Below are 18608 nucleotides of genomic sequence, written 5' to 3' on the forward strand. Positions count from 1 at the left end.
TACAGAGGGACGGAATTTTTCTAATCTACATGGTGGAGGGCCGATAACGGAAGCCAGTGTTAGCCACTCCCTGTCTTTAGACAACACCCACTTTAAACCACACCCATGTTACCGCAAGACCATGTCCACATTAATAGCACACCACAAAAACAGATGGTCAGTGCTCATTGCAGGGATCAGGGCCGGAACTAGGGGTAGGCAGAGTAGGCGGTTGTCTAGGACGCCATCATTGAGGGGGCACTTTTTTCAAGCGTTTATTTAATAATTTATTTCAGTAATCATGGTTACCCAGTTGGGTGGAATCTCCATCCTTCACCTTCTCCCTATTGTCAGCAAGTAATAGTAATAATGGGTGGCTCACTCTTGCTGCTCTCAGCCTGGCACAGTTGCACTGAACTGAAGATATTCTTTATATTACTGTAAAGTGTGAAGCTCCCTGCTGGCACATCCAGGTACAGATTTGGGGGCCATGTGTTTGCTGTTGCTGCTGGGCGCTGGCACAGGTACATAAATACTTGGGGGCTATATGATGTGATCAGATTTATTTTTGGCTGCTGCTGGAACAGGTAAAGATTGAGGGGCAATATGATGGCTGCTGGAGGGCTGTATGATGGATGGCTGCTGAGCATGCTGGTACAGGTATGGGGGGCAGTATAATGAATGACTACTGGTACAGGTATGGGGGGCAGTATGATGGAGGGCTGCTGAGCTTGCTGGTACAGGTGCAGTAATATAAATGAAAAAGTGTTGTACATTTTCTTGCTCTCTATTTAAAAACCATCATGGTAAGGAGGGAAATGGTAATGCAGGACAGGGGGGCGCTGATTGAAGCTCTTGCCTAGGGTGCCGAACTACCTTGGCCCAGCACCGGCAGGGATGTCACTCATATGTGAAAAAAGTTGTCATATTAAGACATACCCTTAAATCCATATGCCTCCTCCTCCCCTGTGTATAATACAGTACCCCATCATATGATTAAACACCTTAGGGGCCACTAACAATAATTTGCAAATGCTAACAAACCCCCAGAACAAATACCAAAGTATGACACACACAGGGAGCATAGGGAAGACAGAACAGAGCAGGAGACAGGAATCAGGACCAGTCTCAGATGTACTACATACAGTGACACAGTGCTGGTGCCCCATTAGCATTTTGAATAAGGTGTGAACAGGTGAACAATGTGGCAGTTTCAGTCTGGGTCTCAGGTGTTAACAGTACAGGGTTGTAGGATATAAACAATAGAGGTGTCACAAGTGTGAACAATACAGGGGATTAGTCTGAATTTGATGTTTAAACAGTGCAGGGGTCAGTTAATCTCTGTAGTGATACCTTTTAAATTTTACACATGGTTAACAGACACAGCAGGCAGACTTTGATGTGGAGGGCCATATAAAGGGGGGTCGCTGGCCGCCAGTTGGACAGCCCTGGTTTAGGGGTTAATGACTCTAGCAACCAGGCGGCAGTTTAGAGATCAGTATGGACCATGAATAGTAGAGGCCTGATTAGGAAAATAAGCAACTAGAATAACAGTGAAACTGAAGGGTTGCAGTTGCTGCTTTTCAGTTGCAGGTCAGAAAGAAGCTAAATAGTTATGATCTATTAAATATGCATTTAAATATCAACTTTCCCTTAAATAAGCGGATGAGCTGTGCAACGCTTAAAGCAATTCTAAGCAAATTTTCAATTGGTCTTCATTATTTTTTAAGTTTTTTTTATACTTATCTGCCTTTTTCTTCTGACTCTTTCCAACTTTCAAATCGGGGTCACTGACCCCCATCTAAAAGAAAAATGCTCTGTAAGGCTACAAATTTATTGTTACTGCTACTTGTTGTTACTCGTTTTTCTATTCAGGCCTCTCCTATTCATATTCCAGTCTCTTATTCAAATCTGTGCATGGTTGCTAGGGGAATTTGGACCCTAGTAACCAGACTGGACTGTGATGCAAAAGGGGCGGAGCCACATAAACAAATTAATTCACTCGCAAAAAGCAAATTCTTGTCTGGCGAATTGATTCGTCCATCACTACTCATGAGACACTGGTTGAGGAACACTGGTCTATACCTTTGCCTTGTGGTGGACAAGTGAGTTGGGAAGCCACTTCCCAGGGAAAGGAAACAACACCAATTCCAGCCTCAGATCAAGCAGAGAATATTTACAGAACGTGCCCAGGCTCTGTACTAATGGATTTCCAGGTCACTTGTCAGGGGACTTTGCACTGTGATAATTCAACAACCATTTATAATAAACAATGAAGATCAACTGAAAAGCTGCTTATACAGCAAAAAGTGCTGCAAGAACTATATTAACATGTGGTTTAACAATTCCAACATCAGTTTACACGGAGCAGAGAAGATTGACATCAATCCGTTTGAACATATTATTTTATTATACAATGTTAAAAAGGGTATAAAATGGTTTATAAAAATGTTGTGTTCTATATAAAATGGAAAAGAAGATTAAGTTACTGACCAGTTGTACCAAACACTGTACTAACACACTATAGACACATGGTCCAACTCCCTCGATAGACTTGTTTACTTATGGCTTGCAATGTGCAACTCACAGCAACCCATCGGCTGACTATGCCTCTTGTGAAGGCTCTATCACTATATCTGAAGGCTCTATCACTATATCTGAAGGCTCTTTCACTATATCTGAAGGCTCTATCACTATATGCCGCCCTACTACATCCCTTTAGTCCTTCACTGCGCCATGGACTGTCTAACTGTCTAACGCTAGACCTGTAAAGCTTTAAACTAGGGTTACCAGATCACTTGGAAATTTGGGGAAAGTAGAAAAAAAATCTGGCTGCACAGATTGCAATAAATGCAAAGGCCCTGCATCGTGCATCTATTAGACATGTCCCTGATTTGTAAATGATCTGCTAACATAAAATCTAAGCACATTCCCTCCCGACTGGTAAGGCCATGAGTAATTCACTTATTCTGAATTCCCCGTCATTAACTGATGATGATTTTGTACCGAACATGGTGTGACCTGGAGTTGTACAGCCCTGTATAAGGCGATGGTGTGGGCTGGTGGGGTCTTACAATGTAGCGTTGGAGCTATTCAATAAGGAAAATACCTAAGGGAAGAACAGCGCCACCAAGGGACAGAAGTCTAAATTACCTTCCAGCTCCATCCTCCAGATCTGTACAAGCAGGTACAATTACTTAGGGGAAGATACAAATACTAGAATACCTACTGCTACTAGTAGTAAAGTTCCTAACTTATATATGTATATATATATATATGTATATATATATATATATATATATATATATATATATATATATATATATATATATATATATATATATATATATATATATATATATATATATATATATATATATATATATATATATATATATATATATACACATATATACACACACATTATGTAGACTTAAGGCAGAAGTCATTAGCTTAGGGTTGTCATTAAGACAGCGGTGGGAAACCTAAGAACATATTAGTGATAATTTTGAATGGCTTTAATGATGAAAGAAGCATAACAGGAGGTTACACCATTCTGAGGCCGGAGGGGAGCACTTTCTCAGCAGGTCAGTCACAAAGTGCATGGGGGGGGTGTTGTTATGATAAATTGAAGAGTGCAAAAGGAAAGAGGCTGCCCCTCCATAGAGAATAATCATTTAAATACTGCCCCCTTTATCAAGGTATAAAAATACATATACACAGTTGTTTTCCTCCAGGCTTTTTGCTGCCCTGATAAGTCATGAACTTAAAAACTGGTTTTGCCTGGAAATAAAGGTGAGAGGTCCAACTGGTGTTTGGCTGTCAGACTGGATGGAGCACTGGATTAAAGCAGCAGTAAACTTGCCACTATTAACATGATAAAGCTTTACTTTACTTCAGCAAGGGAACCGCTTGTGGGTAGGATACAAGACGACAAAGTTCCCTTGTCTGGAACCCTGAGAAAAATAAAGGAACTTGGCCAACTGTCCCACTGGGTAGAAAGGAACAAAGGCTCAGGAGGGACAAGGTTTGGGCAGTGACCTGCTGGGGAAACTGCCAAGACATGAAGAATCTTATGACATAGGTTGCGATGTACATATACACAACAATATATAGTTATACAAATAAAATTACACTCATGACTCTATTTACTTAACAAATATGGCACAAGAATTCCAGGATATTCTAGCCGGAAACAGAATCATGGCCCATTTACCCCCCTTGTCCCTGAGATATTAAAGAAGTTCCTATAACTTGTCTTTTCTATCAGAGCTGCAAAGTTGCACATGAATGGAAGACAAAACAGGACCCCATTTAGCACAGCTATATACTGGTTTATAAGACCCCCACTCCCCTGAAACAGGAGGGGAACCCTGTATATATCCGAGTTGCATTCCCCTTCAGCCCCCTATCATTATTTATACATTTCACATCGTGATAAAGACTTAGAGCAAATTCCATATGTACATATTTTTGGTATATGTATACATTTGCATGTTTTACATTGTTTATATTACTCTATGATAGAACTTTGTCTTATAACTTGTATAACTTCTGTACTTTAAAGGAGAACTAAACCCTAAAAATGAATATGGCTAAAACTGCCATATTTTATATAATGAACTTATTGCACCAGCCTAAAGTTTCAGCTTGTCAATAGCAGCAATGATCCAGGACTTCAAACTTGTCACAGGGGGTCACCATCTTGGAAAGTGTCTGTGACACTCACATGCTCAGTGGGCTCTGAGCAGCTGTTGAGAAGCTAAGCTTAGGGGTCGTCACTAATTATCCAGCAGAAAATGAGGTTGGTCTGTAATATAAACTGATGCTACAGGGCTGATTATTAAATTCTGATGCTAATTGCACTGGTTTCTGTGCTGCCATGTAGTAATTATGTGTATTAATTACTAATCAGCTTATATTGTGACATTTCTATTCTATGTGTACTGTATATGGTGAGTGGGTCCCTAAGCTCAGTAAGTGACAGCAGCACAGAGCATGTGCAGCGAATCAGCAGAAAAGAAGATGGGGAGCTACTGGGGCATCTTTGGAGACACAGATCTTTACTGCTAAAGGGCTGTTTTGCCTTGGGCTGGTACAGAAGCACAAAACATCATGTACAACATTTCTAGCTACTTCTTTAGTTTAACTTTCCCTGTCCTTTAATATCTGACCATACTATTAAATATGTAATAAAGAATAAAAGAACCACACGTTCTGCACGGGTGTAATATTCCCATTTTGATAAAGGATTCTCCAAATGCATTTTCTATACTGGGGTCTGGTGCATCATTAGGCTATAAAGTCTCCTATTTAATAGTCACAAAATGTGTATCCAGATGTGACTGATCCTAGTGCAGGAGCTAAAGGGACACTGATATCATAGAATTACTTTTCATATTGTAATACTATTACATGTTCTTACAAGCTTTTATAGTTCTATTCAGAAGATTTGTATATATTTATGTAGTTTCAAGTACAATGATTCTGTTTACTGTGCGAGTGGTCAAGAGAGAGAGAGGCATAAGAAAGCTAAGCAGGGGCACAGTAAACACAATCACTTCATATGTCATTTTTTGTTCCATTTTATGACTCTTTCTATATAAGTCAGGATTTTTATCTTTAAATAAAAAAAATCTCTCGGCATTTGTTCAACTTGATATTTTTGCAGCTGAGATATCTTCCAGTAGCGAGTATAAATATTGCTATAGTGAATATACTGCATAGGGTACATTTACAGTAACAGTACATATGATCATTGCCTATTTTACAATTTGTTTTTTTTCTATTTCGGCCCTATTCTACAGTTGGCGGGACCCAGCCCACAAGTTATCCCAAGCAAGTATTGAGTTTATAATGAAGAGCTCCATGGTGTTGATTCCCGTGATTTCTGATGGAGGCCCACTGACAGATACATAAATCGCTCTTATTCCTGGTGCTTTTCAGCCCACAGTGCATTTTTAGGCTGGAAAGTGCCAATATTACTATTGTTAAAGCATAAAGGTGAATCAATCACAGCTCCAAGCAGTAGTTTTAAACTGCAAAATATTTATTAGCAGTGTTTGCGCACTACATGTTTCGGGCAGAGCCCTTTTTCAAGTGTGACACTTGAAAAAGGGCTCTGCCCGAAACATGTAGTGCGCAAACACTGCTAATAAATATTTTGCAGTTTAAAACTACTGCTTGGAGCTGTGATTGATTCACCTTTATGCTTTATTGATTACTAAGGGTGTAACACAGACACCTGAATCCACAGCCACAAAGAAAACAGCAACAGTGACCTGAATCAGAAGCACCCTGTTTTCTAATATTACTATTGTCACAGGTCTCCCGCTCAATTGGAGGCAGCAGAGGCAGTATCTGGTGCAATATACCAGCAGAGCATCAGAGAAGTTTGACTACAAAGCCAGGAGTCTGCACAAGTAACATGAGTTTGGAAGGAACCAGACAACCATTAAACTAAAAAGCTGCCCTGTTAAAACATGGGTTTTAAAGGAGAAGGAAAGGCTAAAATTAAGTAAGCTTTATCAGAAAGGTCTATATAAATACAACAGTAAATCCTCAAAGTAATTCTGCTCTGAGTCCTCTGTCAAAAGAAACACAGCATTTATTTCCTTCTATTGTGTATACATGGGCTTCTGTATCAGACTTCCTGTTTTCATCTTAAATCTCCAGGGCTTGGGTTTGAGCATGCTCAGTTTGCTCCCTCTCCCCCTCCCTGCTGTAATCTCAGCCCAGAGCTATGAGAAAGCAGGCAGGAAGTGATGTCACACCAGCTAATATGGCAGCTGCTATCCTAAACAAGAGCTTCTAGAGCGGTTTACTCGGGTATGGTAAATCATTCTGCAGAACAAATATAGTCTTATAGCTAGCAATATTGTGGCTAATCTATTGGCAACAAACAGCCTCTGTAGCTTTCCTTCTCCTTTAAGGGCATGGGTGGCCATATTCAATAAATCAGCCGAAAGGCTAAACAATTACCATTTGTGCCTCACACATGTTCTAGGCAGCCATGTGCAAGCCCTCTGGTACCACTGCTTTAACGGGTCACAACATATACACGGATACTGTACATGGAATACAGATACTCTGGTCCAATCAACACCTGGACTAGACAAGTAGCACAAGGGCCAAGTTTAAGGCTATGACGAATAAATCAGTAGCACCATGTAACATAACATGGAGAGTTTTCGGTCATTTACCAAAAATTAGTTACATTAGGATGAACCTATAACAGACCTTCCAATAACAATATGGTGTGCAGCTACACAATTTCAGAACACCAATTTAATTTCTACGCCTTTCCAAATGGAATCCCGGGTCCTTACGGAAACCGCAGGGATATTTACACCCTCCACCATTCCGACAAACATGGAGGCGCATGGTAACATCATCAGTATCTGGCGGACAAATGCATGCCTGTAACAGGACATCAGCACACAACATGGAGAAAGTGGGAGAATTCTACTGTACAAGAAAACAGACCATTATAATTGATACACTCCATAACCTCTCCCGAATGTATCAAAGTATACGTTTCATTCAAAAACAGTTATCTACGTATTACAAGTTACTATTATACACTGCAGCCGTGCCGCACACACAAGGACTAGCTATGTCTCCATAACTTCACAGGGAGGCTTTCCCCCTATAAACACATCAGTTTAGTTTAATCATTAAAAACAAAAAAAAAACGGTTTTGTTCTCTTTCTAAAAGAAAATATTCCTGTGACCTGCACAAATTATTATGGCTTTTTGAGAAAACCCCCATATTGACCTTTTATGCCACTTTATAAAAAAAAAAAAGAGAAACATTTGAAACAATGCAGTTGTGTCCAATCAGCATGTAACGGTATAACATGTGATCTTCTGGGTGTTGCTACACTGAATATTCTCTGGTTGGGCAGCAGAGAGGGGCAACCAGAGTCCAAAGGTAGAGCAGGATGCACACCCAGCAGGAAGCCATCTTGATCCAAAATGGAGACCAACTGCCAGAAAAGAGCTTTTCTATTTCTGCATTCCTGTAGCTGGAAACAAACAATAAGATGCATGTGAAATAGAAAGCATGCCACACAATAAGCAAACCCTTTTGGTGTTTTTCTCTTTGCTTGCCAATTATTTTATCTATTTATTACTGGAGGACTAGTTCAGGGGGTGCCTTGGAGTCTAAGTAACATGCACAGAACTACTTCCTAATGTGTTTCCTGCTCTTGGGCAGTCTGAAAGAAAAAGATGAAGTGAAGCCTGAAATACTTATAAAATGGGGATTTAGGAAGTTTAATGTTATTATAGTTTATAGTATATATTATATTTATAATTATTCTTACTATAGTATTACAGCTGAGGCAGCACCAACACAGTCAATTTACTGTAGGTGCAGCTGATGAATTACGTATGTTAAAGTGTCTGTGTAGAAGAGGAAATAAACTCCCTGGTAACTTACTGGAACCAGTTGGTTACTGTCATCATCACATAGAAGGTGCCCAGAAAGAACACAAAGTGAAAGTAGGAATAGCTGTAAACCGTGGCCTTTTCTTCATCATAACCAACTTCTTGGCCTCCTCTTTTCTCTGTACGCTCCTCTTGGTCATCTGAGTGGTAATAGAGACATGTAAAATGTAACTGTATTCACCTCTAACAAAATATGGGTGTTAATGTATAAAGAAAGCAATTTAATTACCTCCATCACTACGTGAGCAGCAGAAGCAGCAGCGAGCCACCTAACACAATGAACACCATGATTATTCATTATACAGATATGCCACATAACATATGACTATTCACTGGTCTATAAGAGAACATGTGAGGGTACTAGAAATATATTATATATATTATATATATATATATATATATATATACACATATACACATATACATACACACACACCAAGTTCCCATGGCCAGTGTTTGTTAGCCACTAACTTACCTCTGTTTCAGGTGGAGTGTACCTTCCTCTGAGCGCATCAGAACTGGAGCGGGTTGTGGAGGTCAGACTGCAAAAGAATAATGTAATACATAGGAAATAGGATTTATACTAAAGCAGGTGATATCACTAAATGTAGGGAGCATTTTCATGCTAGGAAATGCACAGAAATAAAGTAATAATGCTTTGCATTCTGTTATAGACAATTTATAGAGAATAGGAACCCAAGATGAACCTACACTGAACTTATATTAAAGGGATCCTGTCATCGGAAAACATGTTTTTTTCAAAATGCATCAGTTAATAGTGCTACTCCAGCAGAATTCTGCACTGAAATCCATTTCTCAAAAGAGCAAACAGATTTTTTTATATTCAATTTTGAAATCTGACATGGGGCTAGACATTTTGTCAGTTTCCCAGCTGCCCCTGGTCATGTGACTTGTGCCTGCACTTTAGGAGAGAAATGCTTTCTGGCAGGCTGCTGTTTTTCCTTCTCAATGTAACTGAATGTGTCTCAGTGGGACATGGGTTTTTACTATTGAGTGTTGTTCTTAGATCTACCAGGCAGCTGTTATCTTGTGTTAGGGAGCTGTTATCTGGTTACCTTCCCATTATTCTTTTGTTTGGCTGCTGGAGGGGAAAAGGGAGGGGGTGATGTCACTCCAACTTGCAGTACAGCAGTAAAGAGTGATTGAAGTTTATCAGAGCACAAGTCACATGACTTGGGGCAGCTGGGAAATTGACAATATGTCTAGCCCCATGTCAGATTTCAAAATTGAATATAAAAAAATCTGTTTGCTCTTTTGAGAAATGGATTTCAATGCAGAATTCTGCTGGAGCAGCACTATTAACGGATTCATTTTGAAAATTTTTTTTTTCCCCATGACAGTATCCCCTTAATGTTATCCTGACCTTCCAGGCACTTTGCTATATATTTGCTGTTATGGAGAGACATCTTTACATTTCAATGTCAATAATGCACATAATGTCATACTAAAGTGTACCTATGGCCCATAAATATGGTTAGAACAACAAAACTATAATTCACAGTGGCAAAACAAGTCAGGCTTTTGCTTAGCTATGATACTCGCTAAGTGCAGCCAGAGGGGCCCAGGCATGTGCAAATCATTGGAGCGTTCCATTCCTCCTTAAAGGGGAACTATTGTGAAAATGAAAATATAAGCTTCATCATACTGAAATAAGAAACTTTGTAAATACAATCATTTAAAAATTCTGCATTGTTTCTCAAATCAAGTTCATCTTCACTATTCCTCTCTCAGCATCTGTTTCTCCTCATTCTCTCTTCATGCAGCAGTTGGGTGTCAGATATTCATGGACAGTTAGATCCAATATATCTTATATGTGATCCTAGCAGATGAATTAGAGCTCACTCAAATAACGGATTCCAGTACAAACAAAATAACTGCCTTTTTCTCAAATCCTGCATGTAGAGAGACAGGATTTCTGGTGATTTAAATAGAGTGAGCTCTAATACATCTTCTAGGCAAAAGGAGCCCCCCTATAAGATATATTGGATCTAACTGTCAATGAATATCTGACACCCAACTGCTGCATGAAGAGAGAACATAGAGAAACAGCTACTGAGAGAGGGATGGTAAAGATAAACTTGATTATTTCAGAAACGATTTCTTATTTAAGTATGAAGAGGCTTATAGTTCATTTTCATGATTCATTTGGCCATCTTCCTTTCAGCAACAGCAGTTGTATCTTTTTATGATGAAACAAGTGACACTGCTCTCAGTTGTAAAAAGATAAAAAGGCACATTGCAGTGTAGTTGTTATTAATCAGTTATACAATCATACTGCAACATATATATCATGTGTGTCCTTAAATAAAGCATAAACCTGACCCACAAAGAGTATATTTTTCCTCTTTGATATCAATGACAACCTAATCCCTCTGTACATCACTACTTGCCAAGCCCATGCTTACCAGGAATGTAAAATGCAGCAGAAGAGAATGATAGTACCCAATATGGAGACAAGCTTTCCATCTTGGTTAAGATCCTTGCTGAAGCTGGGCACACAGATAGTGATGTTTTTTCCTGTTGCATCCAGCACTAAACATGATAGACAGGAAGAAAAAAAAGTATTATCAAATATATTTGAAGGAATTGTTTTTACATGTTAGGTGAGAGCAGATGACTAAAACGAGACCTGTATTAAATGAACAAATATGTCTGTAGGCAAAGATGGCCAGTGCTTTTGCACTAAAGGTTTCTCTTCTTGCATCAATCCATTGTGAGAATTCACAAATTGGTGAACTGCGACCTCTTCTATGGCAGGAAGATACTTGGAAGCACAAAGGGAATGTATGAGAGCTAAACTATCTGGCAGAAGCTAAAGGAACAGTGTGTCAAAGTAATTAAAATATAACGTAGTGTTGACCTGCATTGGTAAAAGTTGTGCTTCAGAAACGACTATATTTTACAAAAAGAAGCTGCTATGTAGCCATTGAAGCAGGAAAAAAGACACAGGTTAAATTACACATAACAGATAAGCCCTGTTCAATACAGTGGTATTTTATCTGTTATCTGCTATGGAACCTGTGCTTTTTCTCCAGCTTATATGTCTTCCCCAGTGGCTGCACAACAGTTTAATGATATAAACTATAGTAGTCTTTATGAAACAAACACACACCTTTCACTGGTGCAGGGTAAACGTATATTATATATTAATTACTTTAATTTAAAGCTTTCTTTTTTGACGTTACTGTTCCTTTAAAATCATACTTTAAAGTGATACTGACACTAAAAAAAAAACGACTTTTTTTAAAATATTAATGTACATTAAAAGTCACCTATAGATCATGTTGATCGTTTTTTGCTGAGAGGTTTGTTTTTGTAAGTTATTGTTGGTTGAAGTTTATATTCCTGACTGTTTTGGCCAACCTGACTGTCCCATCTCAGTTTGTCAGTTAGAGTTTCTAATGCTAACGGACTCCTGCTGCACAAATATGGCAGCCCCGCATACAGGAACATGGGCCATCAGACAGGTAATGTAAAAGCATTGTGCAAATACTTTATGGCAAAGTTATAAGTTGCTTTCAAAGGCAATATTATGATAGATGTAAAATTGAGTTTCATTTCTGGTGTCAGTATCTCTTTAATTATAGGGCCTCTGCACAGGCTCCACTCCCATCCAGTCAATTGTAGCAGACACCCCAAAGTGGCCCTGCTCCATGTTGGTTAAATTAAATAGGCAGAGCTGTGCAGCAGCAGCAGCAGGGATGGTGACCGCTGGTTGCTTCATTACTTTCCCTGACTCTCTGGTGGAAATCACTAACCAAAAGAAATTCATTTAGCATCAATGTCACAAACACTGCAAATGCACATACCCCCCAAGCAAAGCCCAATGACCAGGAATCCATCATCATACGGGAAAAATACAGTATCCGCCGTCATGTGCAAACCCCCTCTCAGTCCATTCCACAACAAATACTGTGGGAGTGTAATGACAATTCCAGGAAAATATTTTCTAGACTAGTTTTAATCTTCAGGGTTGGTTCATTCAATTCCCTTTACTTAAACAGCAAAATGGAACGGCCATATTTTTTCCTCATTTTATTTCATAAATGTATCTACCGGTACTGAAGCAACGTCAGTCTATGCCTTGGAGACTCTCTGTGGGAGATGAGGAGGAACATTTATATGGTATTTCCCTCAGAATAAATTATTTCTACTTTCTTAGTTACAGCTGGCAGTATGGCAAAGGCTTATTATCTCGCTTATACAATGTCTCATCTATCTCGCTTGCGAGCGCTGATCCGAAGAGGGGAGACGTTTTAATATCCAAATCGGCTTTTATTTAAGCACACATTTGCAAGTTACAGCAGTGGGGTGCAAAACTAATGCGTTTCGTGCCTGTTTCTCGGCACTTCCTCAACTCTGAGTAAGGCTATAAAAATGTACTTCATACCCAAAGATATATTGAGCACAGATGTATGGTACTCCCAACACCAACAAAACATTTAGATTTTTTTCTTCTGGCTGGACTGCCTTCCTGCCGAATAGCTAGAGTCGTTAATCACAGGAAGAATTAGTGATTGGAATTCCTGATCAATGTGGTAATAGAATATGGAGACAGTAGGAGAATAAGAGGATAAGTAAATAATAAAAACCTTATCTAATACATCTTGTCTGCCAACAAAACCTATCCTGGTGGCTAGGGTCAGTACCATTTGCCCAACACGTGATATATATAACGTGAAACAGCAAACAAATGCCTTTGCTTAAAGAGGGATGCACTACTATCTACTATTTTGGATTCGGCCGAACCCTTTGTGAAAGATTCGCCGAATACCGAACCGAATCCTAATTTGCATATGCAAATTAGGGGTGGCAAGGGGAAAACATTTTTAACTTCCTTGTTTTGTGACAAAAAGTCACTAGATTTTCCTCCCCGCCCCTAAGATTTGGTTCGTCCGGGCAGAATCAGAATCCTGCTGAAAAAGCCCGAATCCTGGATTCGGTGCATCCCTAACTTAAAGGGATACTGTCATGGGAAAGAATTCTGCACTGAAATAAGTTTCTCAAAAGAGCAAGCAGATTTTTTTTATACTTAATTTTGAAATCTGACATGGGGCTAGACATATTGTCAGTTTCCCTGCTGCCCCCCTACATGTGACTTGTGCTCTGATAAACTTCAGTCACTCTTTACTGCTGTACTGCAAGTTGGAGTGATATCACCAACCCCCCCAGCAGCCTAACAACAGAACAATGGGAAGGTAACCAAACAGCAGCTCCCTAACACAAGATAACAGCTGCTGGTAGAACAGCACTCAATAGTAAAAATCCAGGTCCCACTGCGACACATTCAGTTACATTGAATTATTTGCAGTGTAAACAGTGTAATTTAGAAATAAAAACATCCTCTTGGGACCTTTCCTCTTCTTTTCTCTGTTAATGGATGTTTAAATTCAATAAAGAAAATCTTTTAAAAAAAGAAATAAAAACATCATAAAAATCATGTCAGAATCCCTTTAATGAGTGTCTGGAAAAGTACAGCCCAATGAGACACTTACTGGTTTCTGGGGGCTTGCTTGACAGGGAGGAGAAGGTCAAATACATGACATAGCAGCTGATAAGGCCTGACTGCAGCAATCCAGAATATGGCTGGCCTGTAAAAGAGACAGAATGGTTGAAAGGAAATGCTGAAATATTTCATACAGGTACATCCATTATTTGTATTTACATACAGATGCAACTTGCGTGCACCTGTGACTGGAGCAACTTCTTGTGTGGCTGCACTGAGAGCAGCATTCAAAAATTATGCAAACTGCACTGCATTTGTAAATGACCATTATTATTATATATACTATACTGTGCATGAATCAAGATCCCATGCCACTTACGTTTCTGTACACAAGGCAGGATGGCGACTAAGGAGACAAGAAGGCACAGACCGGCGTTGACCCCAAGCAGAATCTTGTTGAGCTGGCAGCCATCTGGATGAGTGTAGAAAACTGCCAGTAAGATAAGAGCTCCCACAGCAATGGAGTACAGGATTAGAGTAACCAGAGATAATGCTGCATACCACAGTTTATTATGGGCTGTCCCAGACATCCTGGGAAGAGAAGGAGAAATGAGAAAATGCCAAAGCAGCTGCCTATGTCAACAATAGGTTTACATTACATTATTAATCTTGAAAGGATGCTACAGCTCTGCCCACTGCCATTTTTATTGCTGGCTACATTGGGACTGAAAAGGGTTAAACAGCTCTTTTTGGTTTCCAGCTTAGACTCGGACACGTCATTGGTATTTGTATTCATTTCATGTCTGGCAGCCCTGATGCATTTGTAGTACTGAATGGAAAGCACAGGACAAGCCTCCAGCCAACTCTAACACTTGATCATGATTCTCCCCCCCCCCACATTTTCCAAGAGTCTAAAATGCGAAATGCAAACTCTTACCAACAAGAATACAAGTTTTTTACTACCGACTAGCAATAACTACATAGAGCTATCACAAGTCAATTGTAATTATATATGCCTTCTCTTAAATGGGTAGTTCACCTTTTAGTTAACTTTTAGAATGATGTACAGAGGGATATTCTGAGGCAATTGGTTTTTGAGTTATTTAGCTTTTTTTTCAGCAGCTCTCCAGTTTGCAATTTCAGCAAACTAGTTGCTAGGACCCACATTACCTTAGCAACCATGCACTGAATTGAATAAGAGCCTGGAATAGGAATATGAGAGGGCCTGAATAGAAAGAGGAGTAATAAAAATTAGCAACAGCAATTACTTTTAGACTTAAGGTGGCCATAGATGTAACAATTACGATCCTTCTTGGAAAAGATGTTTGCAAGAAAGATCGTTCATTTCAATACACACGTGTAGAGCTGAATTGTCAGATATACAGGTAGAAACAATAGAATTCTACCTGTATCTGACAATTCAGCACTAACAATGGACGATGTTCGGGTCCCTTCAAAGGCGCCCAATCAAAATTTTCCATCCAGCCTGATCGACTGATATCCAAGTCTACTGCCGATATCGGCCAGCTCTTTTCCCACCATACACGCACCGAATATCGTACGAAAATTAGTTTCATACGATATTATCTGTGCGTCTATGACCACCTTTACAGAGCATTTGTTTTTAGAGGTCAGTGATCCCCTTTTTGAAAGTGAAAGAGAGTCAGAAGGAAAATGCAATTCATTTAAAAACTATATATAATGAATACCAAATGAGAAGTTGCTTAGAATTGGCAATTTTAGAGCATACTAAAAGTTAACTTAAAGGTGAACCACCCCTTTTAAGGAATGCCGTTATATAGTGTGCAGAGACAGATAATTCTATAATCCCCCTGTAAAATGTACCCCTAATGCCACAACGGTCACAACAAATGGTGAAGGGAGAGGGTGTATACTGGTAAGGGATGCACCGAATCCAGGATTTGGTTCAGGATTCAGTCTTTTTCAGCAGCATTCGGATTTGGCTGAATCCTTGTGCCTGGCCGAACCGAATCCTAATTTGCATATGTAAATTAGGGGCGGAAGGGAACTCGTGACTTTTTGTCAGAAAACACGGAAGTAAAAATGTTTCCCACCTTTTCCTTTGCGGACTTCTAATTTGCATATGCAAATTAGGAGTCGGATTCTGTTTGGTATTCAGACGAATCTTTCACAAATGATTCAGCCGAATCTAAAATAGTTCTAATCTAATTACCTATCCTACAGAGAACAAACATGGAGCACCTTTGATGTCCCTGTTTAGGTCAAGAAATAAAATACATAGATTTATTTTGTGATTAAAACAAAAGTCATTAAGTATGTAAGCTCTAACAATTGAACTCATGTTGAACAAGAGAGTATACAGTTTGTTTAAATTAATATGTACAGTAGATGGATGCCAAAGGGCAACCCTCTATGTAATCTTGCATGCCTTTTACAGCTATATAACTTATTAACTTGACTCCATATTTTGCAATTGTTATATAAAAGTATCTTAATATATTATATATTTATTATAACATTGCTCCCTGGTGCTGCTAATTACACAGAAGTGGCAGTTGCAGGGGAAATTCTCTCACTTCAGTTACAGTTTTGGCCTCTCCCAGAATGCTTTGTCTGCATCAGTGGGAAGCAGAATGGTGATCCAGGGAGGGCAGGGTTCCATTAGCTTTCTCCCAGTTCAATGGCAGATCTTTATTTCAGCATATCTAGAGTTGCACAGTGTTCAGGTATAGGATATTCAGCAACTCATCCATTTTTACTCAATTTATTGTGACATTCAGGAACTCACCAGTTTTTATTCCATTTGTGTGCAAACTCCACCAAAAGCATGAGCTGGATAAGCAGGAATAGAAACCCAAAGGCTGCACCCACATAACGCCAAACTAGAAAGGGGTAAACAAAAAAACAAAACATGATAAACTTGTTTTGACGTTCATTCACGGTAATAATAGTATTAAATAATAATGTTATAATACACAAAAGCTATAAATATCTTGTAAATTATATCCTTATAAACGGTGAGTTCTGATGTCATCAGTTATAAACGGTGAGTTCTGATGTAATTTCTGTCACATGACTCATTAAAATTTGTGTATTATAATAAATAAAGTACCCCCAGTTGTAAAATATGAGGATATCAGAAGTTACCTCGGAGTTCCATGACCTGTATAAAAACACTCTGCCTTCGGCCTCGTGTTTTTATAAGGTCATGTAACCCTCAGTGACTTATAATATCCTTATATTTTACAAGAGGGGATACTTTATTCACTATATAATAATAGCATTTATTGGCCCTTTATTTTAAAGCACACACCTGATTGGTTGAGATGGGTAAGAAGAACTCAAGCTATCTTTACTATATCACCCCCACTGTGATTTATTATTTGATGGAATTTAGGGATGCACCAAATTCTTCGAGAAAGATCGGGCAAATACCGGACTAATTCCTAATTTGTATATGCAAATTAGGGATGGGAAAAAAATGTTTTACTTGCTTGTTTTCTGATAAAAAAAAAAAGTCATGTGATTTCTCTCCCAGCCCAAGATTCATATTCGGTTCGGTCGTGCAGAGGGCCGAATCCAAATCCTGCTGAAAAAGGCCGAATCCTGGCCAAACCCCGACGCGAATCCTGGATTCGGTGCATCCCTAATGGATTTTGCTTGCATGTTATTATTCTTCTCCAGATTCTAGGTGTGATGACATCATGGATGTCAAAACTGTCAAATTCGACTAGGGAATCATCCAAACTGGATTTGAGTTTTTTTAAAAATTCGATTTTGATTTTCGAGATTTATCATACTTTGGCCTTTTAAGAATTCGAATTCTTCTATTCGCCACCTAAAACCTGCCGAATTACTGTATAAGTCAATGGGAGAGGTGCAGTGACCAACTTGGAGTTGTTTGTAGCCTTCCTGATATAAGTTTTTTTTTTAATCGAGTTTGATTGAATTCATTAAAAAAAAAAAAAAACTCACATGAATTTGAATATTGATAAATGTGCCTCTAAATCTAACTGTTACAAATGACATCATTCCCTGCTGGGAAAAAGATAATTGATCTTGATTTTATGAGACTTTTGCTTTGATTATGGTTCTGGGCTTACGATCTCTACAGTAAAGAATGACAGGAAAGGAGTGAATTAGAGAACTTGATCTATTCTGGTGTCAGTTATTTGTGGCCTTTGGCAATTCATAAGCCCCCTGTGCTTCATACAAAAAACTAAAATTATAAAAGGGTTTGGGTTCAGTGCCAAGTATAACCAAAGTTATAAAGTTATATATCACTATTCTGCCAGTGAGACAGGGATCAATGCAGCACCAGGGGTTATATTACAGAGTCCATTTGGTTCTATTTATACACAGGAATATACAAGAATAAACAACAGATGGACAATGGAAAAAAGCTTCAGGGAAACATATTTTACACATGGAATGGAATAGAGACAGAAATCATCATACGTGTACAGTAGATATTGTGTGGGCTGGCCTGACTTGCTGGTCGGGCAGGTTCGGGTTGACCTCGCCCCCCCCTTTCTGGGTCGCGGTCGCCCGCGACCTTACAATGACGGCTTCCGACTTCCCGGTTCCTGTTTAATAGAAGATGTGCCTGCTCGCCCCACCCCTTTTGTGAGATCATTGGTGGGGCGGCATGGGTCTATAAAAGGAACCTGGAAGTTGGTCTTGAGCGGGTGGAGGGAGGGAGGGCGGATATCGGGGGGGGGGTGCAGAC

At 39.2% G+C, this 18608-nt stretch overlaps 1 protein-coding gene across 1 annotated transcript in view; it reads right to left on the reverse strand.

The window, feature by feature from the left end:
• Nucleotides 1-7067: 7067 nt before the first annotated feature.
• Nucleotides 7068-18608, reverse strand: part of serinc5.S (serine incorporator 5 S homeolog) — a 31375-nt gene continuing 19834 nt past the window's right edge. The window contains exons 5-12 of the mRNA XM_041580527.1: nt 16668-16761; nt 14277-14488; nt 13947-14042; nt 10857-10983; nt 8906-8972; nt 8660-8699; nt 8423-8570; nt 7068-8006 (exon numbers count right to left, since the gene is read on the reverse strand). Coding sequence (XP_041436461.1) covers nt 7859-8006; nt 8423-8570; nt 8660-8699; nt 8906-8972; nt 10857-10983; nt 13947-14042; nt 14277-14488; nt 16668-16761 — 932 coding nt within the window. The 3' untranslated portion in view covers nt 7068-7858. The remainder of the gene's footprint in view (nt 8007-8422; nt 8571-8659; nt 8700-8905; nt 8973-10856; nt 10984-13946; nt 14043-14276; nt 14489-16667; nt 16762-18608) is intronic.

The sequence above is a fragment of the Xenopus laevis genome, chromosome 1S (genome assembly GCF_017654675.1).
Source record: "Xenopus laevis strain J_2021 chromosome 1S, Xenopus_laevis_v10.1, whole genome shotgun sequence".
NCBI lineage: Eukaryota > Metazoa > Chordata > Amphibia > Anura > Pipidae > Xenopus > Xenopus laevis.